This window comes from Penicillium canescens, assembly GCF_028828765.1.
Source record: "Penicillium canescens strain IBT 15451 chromosome Unknown utg000012l_segment0_segment0, whole genome shotgun sequence".
NCBI lineage: Eukaryota > Fungi > Ascomycota > Eurotiomycetes > Eurotiales > Aspergillaceae > Penicillium > Penicillium canescens.
In genome coordinates this window covers 798,454-807,794 of record NW_026703974.1, presented here as the reverse complement: position 1 = coordinate 807,794, position 9,341 = coordinate 798,454, and the positions used below count along the sequence as shown (strand labels likewise).

At 45.4% G+C, this 9,341-nt stretch overlaps 5 protein-coding genes across 5 annotated transcripts; 3 read left to right on the top strand and 2 right to left on the bottom strand.

The window, feature by feature from the left end:
• Nucleotides 1-231: 231 nt before the first annotated feature.
• On the bottom strand, nt 232-887 carry N7446_014096 (uncharacterized protein; the record flags this gene model as incomplete). The annotated part of the gene is made up of 4 exons (XM_058522835.1): nt 232-411; nt 464-583; nt 613-709; nt 760-887. The coding sequence occupies 4 exons, from the start codon at nt 885-887 to the stop codon at nt 232-234; spliced, it is 525 nt and encodes a 174-aa protein (XP_058364928.1).
• A 1,570-nt stretch (nt 888-2,457) lies between these two features.
• Nucleotides 2,458-2,936, top strand: N7446_014095 (uncharacterized protein; the record flags this gene model as incomplete). The annotated part of the gene is made up of 3 exons (XM_058522834.1): nt 2,458-2,622; nt 2,671-2,882; nt 2,933-2,936. The coding sequence occupies 3 exons, from the start codon at nt 2,458-2,460 to the stop codon at nt 2,934-2,936; spliced, it is 381 nt and encodes a 126-aa protein (XP_058364927.1).
• Nucleotides 2,937-3,318: 382 nt separating this feature from the next.
• N7446_014094 (uncharacterized protein) lies at nt 3,319-4,534 on the bottom strand (the record flags this gene model as incomplete). Its single annotated transcript, XM_058522833.1, has 2 exons — nt 3,319-3,570; nt 3,659-4,534. 2 exons carry the CDS (start codon nt 4,532-4,534, stop codon nt 3,319-3,321), a joined length of 1,128 nt encoding a protein of 375 aa, XP_058364926.1.
• Nucleotides 4,535-5,292: 758 nt separating this feature from the next.
• On the top strand, nt 5,293-5,797 carry N7446_014093 (uncharacterized protein; the record flags this gene model as incomplete). The annotated part of the gene is made up of 2 exons (XM_058522832.1): nt 5,293-5,417; nt 5,455-5,797. The coding sequence occupies 2 exons, from the start codon at nt 5,293-5,295 to the stop codon at nt 5,795-5,797; spliced, it is 468 nt and encodes a 155-aa protein (XP_058364925.1).
• A 1,802-nt stretch (nt 5,798-7,599) lies between these two features.
• On the top strand, nt 7,600-8,970 carry N7446_014092 (uncharacterized protein; the record flags this gene model as incomplete). The annotated part of the gene is made up of 2 exons (XM_058522831.1): nt 7,600-8,128; nt 8,186-8,970. 2 exons carry the CDS (start codon nt 7,600-7,602, stop codon nt 8,968-8,970), a joined length of 1,314 nt encoding a protein of 437 aa, XP_058364924.1.
• Nucleotides 8,971-9,341: the final 371 nt, after the last annotated feature.

The window sequence follows — 9,341 nt, the reverse complement described above, 5'->3', positions numbered from 1 at the left end:
CTGAATCCATACGGCGGGAGCCGTTGCTTAGCAAGATTACGTACAACCCCTCTTTGCTTATTCTGACGGGAGTATATGTCCCGACATTTACTATGGAAGAAATCGAAAGAAATAATAAAGTATCAGAATACGGGAGGAAATCAATTATCACGCAATACAATACAGAGTGTAGGCACCAAAAGCAGGAGCAAAAAAAGGTTGCGTTAGGAGAAGAGAGAGCTCTCAATCTAACTATCTAACTAAGTACCACGAGGGTGCGTAACTAGGGTATCGAGGCATCCACATCAATTGATGTTGCTCCTCTACGGGCAAATTGTGAGGATGATATCCTGTACTTGTTGCCGCAGGGATATATGGCTGGAGATTGGCAATAAGGAAAACCGCGGAGCTGCGATTCTGATCGAGAACGCCCTGTGGGACGTTAGCTGATTTCGGATGTACGAGTGGGGAACTTTGTGCTTACAGAAAAGAAGTGCTTGCTGATGTACCCTGGTTTCGGCTTGATTATCACTTCATCAGTCGTTAAGCCATGAAAGAAGAACATATCACCCACTCGAATACCACAAGTTTCAACCCTCCAATACTTGGATCATTCAAGATCTCTTGGATAACCTGTGGATCCTGAAATATAGCCGGGATGGAAAGGGAATCATTCAAGGGAGTGAGTGACCCTTCTTCAAGCTCCACTCCAGTGGTAGTTTCTTCGTCTCTTATTCTTTTGTCAGATAGATCGTTTGTGCTGTTAGGAGTCAGACTCACAGTGGTGTGCCTGTTGCAGTATATTCTTGGTAACAAATGAAGAAAGCACGGCTTACGTCGGCCATTAGGCCCGATAGGCCTTGGCTAACATTGATGATGCTAATTGTGGACGATGAAGACAAGGACATACCAACAATAGTGCAACGGTAAAGTAATCAATGAAAAATGCTCGTTTTTCAATCCGGATGTAGGGCACGGGATATATATAATACAAGAGAGGTTTCTCATTCCAGAAGCGGAGCCTATGCTGCCACGAATAGGACCTCAATCAAGCTTGAATATCAACGGGCTTGCGATATGTCATATGCAGTTTAGTACAAAATTCGAAACTGTAGTGGCGCTTTTGACCATATTCAAAGTTAGTCACTTGTTCTTTGAGCTTTACAACCCCTTTCCGCGGTTACCACAGCTCCGCGTAAAATGGTTCCTAGTATGGGGACCCCGTTGCTGAAGTGGATGCCCCAATTATAGATACATATCGAGCGCTTCCTTTGCTGTGCCAAATTGCCCTCCCCGGAAACCCTCCACAATAAAGGTCTGCAACATCTGTAGAAGGATCTAGAATGAAGAGAAAAATATTATCCAGCTGGGAAACAGTCTTCGAAGAGAGAAGCTAGAACAGAAAGAGTTTTGGTAAGCTGGTAGCTTTTTCTGGTTATCATACCGACCTTTTGATTGAAATTTCCTTCAGCTCGACAAAACGTGGAGACGGAAAGGGTTAAAAACCACTCGATACCAATCAAGTGATTAGTTGGAAGAATCTACTAAGATAGCTATTTGAATCAAAACCCTGTAATTCGGTTTGATATAAACTTGTCAGTATCAAGTAATCTCTTGGCACTAGCATTGGGGTTAGTGCCTGTTATCGATTTCTTCTTCGCGTGGGTGTGTTCTTAATACCAAGTATTGTGATATCAATCTAAAACTTTTGATCTTATATGTGGTTTTCGTTGCAGCGACTAAAAGGGAAGAGTCATAAATTCTCATAGGTTCAGTTCTAAGATGGTTATTTTCTAGGCCACTCCCAGAGATCGAGTTGTGGGTTTCACTAAAGCAAAATAACAGAGAGAATGATATGGAATAAGGCGCATAAATTGTAAATTAGTTAGTAGTGGTGTCACATTCCCCACTGGACCTTGGTGAAAGGTGGTTTGCCTAATGGAGATTCACCACATATATGATAAGTAAGCAGAGCCGTGTCACGGGACCACCCACACCCGAGAGGGAGTGGGTGGTCCCGTGACACGGCTCCCTTATAACCTTGGAACTAAATTCCGGATAATGTATGCAAGGGATAATGTTCGCAAAATACCAACTTGGTAAATGTCGGGTGTTGGTAGAGTAAATATCACTATGAGCATGCTAAGGATCAAGACGGATGTCTAATACCCAAATAGTATCTCCACTGGTCGGGCTGTGATCTCACTAGGTTGTCGTGGACCCACGTCGAACGATGGGCACCGAAGGTCACGGGACCCGTCAGAGTGCCCCTCACCCCGCGGTCATCTTCAAGTGTTCTGCGACGGCAATTCCTCTTTTATCCACACCTCGGTCGCTCCGAACTTCTTCCGCTTGAAAATAGAGGTACACGTTTCCATCTGCCCACATCATTGCGTTATTTGACTCCACGTTGGACAGTTGAGATCTAACGCCGGAATTGGAAATACTCGCTGATATCGCGTACTGACACAGCTCAGTATGACAGACTCATCTCTCAACGAAGAAGCAAAGAGCCTGCTACATGCCCTCGCGCTAGCACTTTCAGGCATGAAATTCCAAGACGATGGGAATGGAAATCTAGAGTATGAGCACAAAGAGGTTTCGGCTTTCGTTAAGCCTCTTCTCAGAACAGTTGGCCTTCCAGTATGGTTGGAAGTTTCTATGAATGGCGACCTACTAATTTATTCTCAGAATTGGAACTTCACAGTATGGATGTGGAACACATCTTTCAAATGGGACAAGTTACCCGGCCCCGTCAATATTATACCTATCTGCAACATATCAGATTCGGCGCGAAGCGAACCCGGAGGTGCTTTTAAGCATGGTCTGATGAGACGAATCGATGGTGATGTTACCGTTGAGCCCAGGCTCGCGGCTATCTTTGCGGTTCCCCCTATCACCAGGTATGTAGGAAAGCCGCTCAGCGCTTGCCCATCGCTAACATGTTCCTAAGCTGATCGCATACGGACAAAATAATGAGTTGATTTCTCAGCGGCCAGCTCTTGCCTTTCTCTTTCCTCTTTCGTCTTTCCTTCTTGCATATAACTTCTACAACTGGTTTCATTCTCGTCAGCCTACCTGTCGGCTTGCATGCTGCTTTCTGTTTCTTCCCCTCGCTCCTCGGATCATGGATTGTCTGCGCCACTGGGAAATACTTGGTTGAAGGCGTCAAAATTCACCACCGGGTCGTTACGTGCATATGTGAATGGATTGAAATCCACGACAGGTTCGCTGTATGCATGTATGAAAGGATTGAAGTCCAGGGGGCATTATTGAAGTGGTTTTCGTATATCGGAGAAACGAGTAGGATGCTATAGCCCAAACTGTTGCAAATATCAACTAGCCTGTATAAATAAGCATGTGTTCACCAATATTCATGAGGTCAATATACTTTAAGTCGTTGCCGGCGATCACTTTAATGAAACAAGGAAGGCAGTACGGACTGAGCCCATCCTCAGCGAAAGGAAGTGCCAGATCGGGCGTCCCCATATCTGTCACGAAGGTTTCGCAACTGTTTTTCGTGTATGCAAATCGTCCGTATTGTTGGATAGACCGGGGAACTTTTGAGGTGATCAGCATCAAGAAGCTACTCTGGATGGGAATACCAACATAAGAGGAAAGCTTCCCAACTTAAAAACCCCCAGTTCCGTTCCAACAACTTAGACATGCAACGATTTACCCATTTACATCCATATCGAAGTCGCCGGAGATTCGCTGAGCTAGTATCACTGATATATCGTCGCATCATCCAGTCCACACTATCAATCGGAGCTCCAATTTCAAGCATGACGACACATAAGGACACAAATATGAGCTGTTGGTATTTGGCGATGTGAAGGAGAAGATTACCTTGCAGTTTTCTATCTTTCGTCAACGCGCCATAGTCGCATCCTCGCATAATCAAGGCGCTGTGTTCTGAGGGTTCATTATTTGGGTATAAGTTTGACTCATCGCGCAGATTTGAGGCTGACGGTCGACCACACAGCGCGTGAATGGTATCTTGGTTGATTTCTGGGCGAGATAATCCTAGCTCTTTCTTCTTTTTAATCCAATGAGAATTCCTCATAACGTCCTCAATGAAATGTCTGAGCTCCTTCAAGCCTTGGGCCTCAACAACCGATGTTTGCTTAAAGGATGGCAACTTGGAGAGAGCATTATCGGGAAGATCGCTGTCGCGGTTTCGGATCGGGTCGTAATATAGAATTTTGAGATCATCTCTAGTGGACAAAGGAGGACATCCAGTCGAACGAGGACTGGTTGGACGAGAAGCGCGAAACACTGAACATCCATTCCGATAGTCACTAGGCTGAGACTCCGCTGATGCTGTTGATGCTATAGCTAAAGTGCCATGTTGAGAGTCCGCTAATGCAGTCGTAGAAGTAGTCGGCCGAGAATCCGATGATGTGGTCGCTGGAGCATCGCATCGCGAAATCGCCGCGCCAACAGAAGCCTGGCTAGTTCCTTGGCTTAAGGCAGCTGAAAGCCGACTCTCAAGGAAGGCTATGTAATCACTGTCGCTGCCTTCGAATTGGAATGCACGGTTGCTTTGAGACATAGTCGTTGTTGAGTCCAAAGAGATGGATGGAGATTTTGATAGTTCCCAATGAGGTACCTGTGTATATATGCGTGGTGTACTTTATGATATAAAGCGGGGTAGCCTATAGATGTGACAAATAATGTTATCTGCTGCATAATCACACGAGTCATCCCAAAGCGCTTACTCCAGCCGCCGATGATTTCACCAATGTCCGATCGGTGGCGGGATAATATTACTGGGCCGCCATGTTCCGAGTCATTTCCAAAGGGCCGTGGGCCATTTGATCGGTGTAATTTATCTGCCTTGCCTTGCCTAATGGGGGTTGCGCATAAATGCGCAACCCCCATTAGGCAACTTGCACAGCCCACATGAGGTTTAGTGTCGATATCTTTTAGAAAACCAAGAGAACTACTCTTGCAAGTATTCTGCCAAGCAGTGTAGGGGTCAAATATGTACCGATACAGCTGAACGTGGCTTCCAAACTTGTACGTTGTTGATGGGCCCTCCGCTTTCAAAGTTGGCCTTCCTAGCGTTTCTTTTGTGGCTGGCGGCTGACTTGTGATGTGACAGGTCTGCATAAAGAGGTTTAGCTAGGAAGATTCTTTCATGTTTATAAACACTAGCTCCTCAGCAGCTGTGGTGGATCTTTCCTCCCAACCTCTCTTCTTAGTGACCACTTGAACTAGCCAACATCTCGTCGATTCTATTCCACCTTATACTGTTAAGATACAGTCCGATAATAATTGAATCACTGGCCTAATATGTCGACCATCAACATGGTGAAATACTACTTCTACCGGGGAATGCTCCCTGAAAATCAACAGAGGCTGCGAGACTTGATAGCCCTTGCCTATCAGACCGCAAGAGACAGAAAACTCTACCCCAAGGCCATCCTCATCAGGTGAGAAAGAATTTCAGCACAACGAACAGTGATATAGAGACTTGTGGCCCATGTCATTAGAGACTTCGCTAACGTCGACTGGCAGGTCCAACGAGCACTCCAGTACCAGTCAAGGAGGCATACACAAGCCGGATCCCTTGGGTTGGCATGTCACTCTCTGTTTCAAGGATGACGTCCAGCTTGCCAGCAATACCCATGTTGCTTCTCATGGCTACGTCAAGGGCAAAGGGGACTTGACTTTTCTTCAAGCGACTCATTCGGGGGCGAAGCCAGACTCCCACTTGAAGTCGAATGGAAAGCCGGTATGGCCTTCTGAAATGGAGTTAGATGTTGCACCGGAGATTGGGTATGGTCACTTTCCAAGTGCTGGTAGTGGCTAGGTTTCGGATTACCAATATACTTGGATCTTGAAGGGTAGCAACCGGTCGATACAAACCCAACACTTGTTATGAGGATTCACCAGGGGATGGTGATAGCTGCTGCTCTGTAAATTCGTGTTGCAATTGGGTTCGTGTTGCAATTGGTGCTTTGTGCGGAAAATCCAAGAATGGTAGATAAAGTGGCTAGTAAAACTTGGCAGAAACAAAGAAAATTACATGGATTTATAGAACACATTACTGTGGAAATTGGAATACCCTACAGTGCGTATTATTATTCGTCAGCGTGTCTATTGCGAGGTTGAAATTGTCTTTTTCCATTTGTCATCTTAAAGAATTAGCCTACCACTGAATGGTACCATACATTTTCAAACCACCGATCGCCGTCAATACAGAGCAACAGTGAACATTATTTTATTGAAACACTATTGCAGCAGACTGGACTGTTACTTGGGTGATAATTGCAAAGCCAGGTTCACCATTTTACATTCTGTTCTTAATCCCGGGCCCACTGCCAGGAGTGAACCACGGTATGGTTCATACTATTTTACAAGCACGAGGCCTGGAGTTAGGTTCAGTCCGACTATCCAACCGAGAGTCTGAACAACTAGTGCGGGTCTGTAATCCCACGCGAAGCAAACTACATTAAGTATTCGAAGAGGATCCAACGCCTGGCAAATAAGTGATAGAAGCGCACGGAAAGTACTGTATGTTAGCAGATACAGTGACGCAGCAAATGTTTTAACACCCCTCTGATTTTTTGATTTCTGCCGGTCAAAAATTCGATTTTTTCAACACTCTTTAACTTGTTTTTTAATAAAACACTTGGCTTTTGTGTATTGAATGAACCATACCTTCTATGAAAAACAACTACTGAAACAAGAATGTTTAAAAAGTAAGATATCATAAACTTGCTCTTCTGTCTACAATAGGCGGTCTCAAAAGCAGTCTGTCCAAGGGTGTTAAAACATTGCTGCGTCACTGTACATATCGCAAGCTATATACAGCGGGGCCACCTGCATGTATATTTCAGAGATAGTGTCAAGAAACAGGAAGATACTGTCTTTTTACCGTTGAAACAAACATGTGACTTTTTGTATTATGCATTTGCTTACTAATTGTGTCTGACCAGATTGTCAAAACCAAATCATTGTTGTTTTTAATAAGCTAGAGAATTTTACCATTGTGAATTTTATTAGTGCGCTCGCCATACATCTGATTTCTATCAAATAGTCTCATTAGAACTAATTGTAGGAAGAGCTCAATTTCCAAATGGGTAGTTGATTGGCTAATAATAGGGGCTTGGCACACACTTTTCGGATGTATAGTTGCCCGAATTCTCCTCTCCACTGATATTTGTGGTCATCTAGTAGAAGTTGTGCCCTCCTTTAGGAATTGTGGCTTAGTGGCGTTGCTCCACCAGAATCTGAAACATTCCGCGATTTCCCTAGCCGCCTCGTCCGCGCGGTCGCTACGGCGACTGACTAAGACAACACAGGCGGGTCATGTGCGCTCTAGACGTCAACTTATCATCTACCAAGCACCCAATACGTCAAGCTACAGGAAAACTATCCTTTTCAAAGATGACCTTGTGGCGGGCATAATTAATCGGACTTTCACCGCCTAATCATTTACTTAACTCACGTCGTCCGGTAATGGCCTTCGTGATCAGGTCGCGAAATTCACTTTGGGCTCGTCAACGAAGCTCTATATATCGGATGTTCATTCACCCAACATCTTCCTCGTTGCTCTGCTATCCTTGTTCTTGGAACATCTCTGTTGGTGAACTCGCATGCAAGTCAATTATGGCTTTCAAGAACTTCTCGTCCAGTGCTGACTCTGGTCCACTCCCCTTCAAATATGTACCGATAGAAGAAGTCGAGAGACTTGAAAAGTACCAGCCTGGTGGATATCACCCTATTCTGGTAGGAGATATTCTTCAATCCCGATACCGAGTCGCCCACAAGCTAGGCTACGGAGCCTATTCAACCACTTGGCTCTGCCGGGACTACCAGTCTAATACATACGTGGCAGTCAAAGTTGGAACGGCGGATTCAAATGATCGTGAGGTTGATGTCCTCAATTATCTCAACCACTCTTCCCCACTTGATCACCCGGGGAGGACAATGATACCCGCTATCAAAGATAGATTCGTCCTCCATGGCCCTAACGGCACCCACCCTTGCTATGTGACAACCCTAGCAATGTGTAGTGTCTCTAGTGCGAAGGAAGGGTCATACAAACGCATCTTTCAGGCCATGACCGCTCGCTCGCTGATTGTGCAACTTTTGCTAGCCGTTGAGTACATCCACAGCAAAGGAGTTGTTCATGGAGGTTAGTCACCATTCTTTATAGCTTTACAACCATATGCTTATACAACAACTACATCAGACCTTCACATCGGCAATATTCTTTTATGTCTCCCAGCCGATTTTGATCAGCTCTCAATCGAAGAGTTATACGAAAAATACGGTTCGCCCGTGTCAGAACCAGTTATACGTTTTGATGGTCAGCCCCTTGAATCTAGTGTTCCGTCTAGCGTCGTCCCTCCTATCTGGCTTGGGAAAGCTTCAGAGGAATTCTCCCTTCCAGAATCTAGAGTCCTGCTCAGTGATTTTGGAGAGGCATACAGACCCTCTACAGAGTACCGACATAACTCGCACGCCCCTATGTCCTTTGTGCCTCCTGAAGCCCGATTTGAGTCAGAGTGTGGTCTTTCTTTTTCAGCTGATATTTGGACACTCGCATGTTCTATCTGGATAATACTCGGCCAGCGCCCCTTATTTGAGGACATACTTGCCACGCCGGACGATATCACAGCCGAGCAGATTGATACTCGGGGGAACTTACCTTTACGGTGGTGGGAGAAATGGGGGGCGCGGCACAAATATTTCGATGAAAGTGGAAAACCAAATCAAGGTCGACATGTGAGGTCTTGGGAAGACCGCTTTGAAAAGCACATTCAACTCCCGCGACAACAGGCTGGAATCCAAGGTTTTGACTTAGAAGAGAAAGCTGCTGTTATGAATATGCTGCGGTCGATGCTGTCTTTTGAGCCGGAAAAGCGGCCAACTGCGCAGGATATTGTAAAATGCGAGTGGATGGAGAGTTGGGCAATACCGGACTTTAACAAGTCTCACTTTAGGGAGTGCCGGGGCCGCGGACAATTCTCATGATGCTGTTCCCCCCTAGAATATGCTGTATGTTGTAGCCGCATGCAAAATCTCCTCTGCACTCCGGGTTATTTTGTTTTTTTCTTTTCCACGCCACCGATTTCCTTCTCTCGGCCTGTTGAATCTTCTGCCACCTCTCATTTCTTCTTAAAACACGTTGAAGTTCTGGCGACCCGATGCTATTGGTATATACACACACACAATCTATTAACGCCCGGCGGCTAAGCCGGAAGGGCAACTATCTCTGATCTACTATACATGTCATAATATACACAGTACTGTGTCTCCTTAGAGCCCGTACATAAGACCTTGCCATATATGTCATTTCAGGCAAGCAGTGTCGCAGCGGAACCTCGTGGGTTAGTAATTTTGTT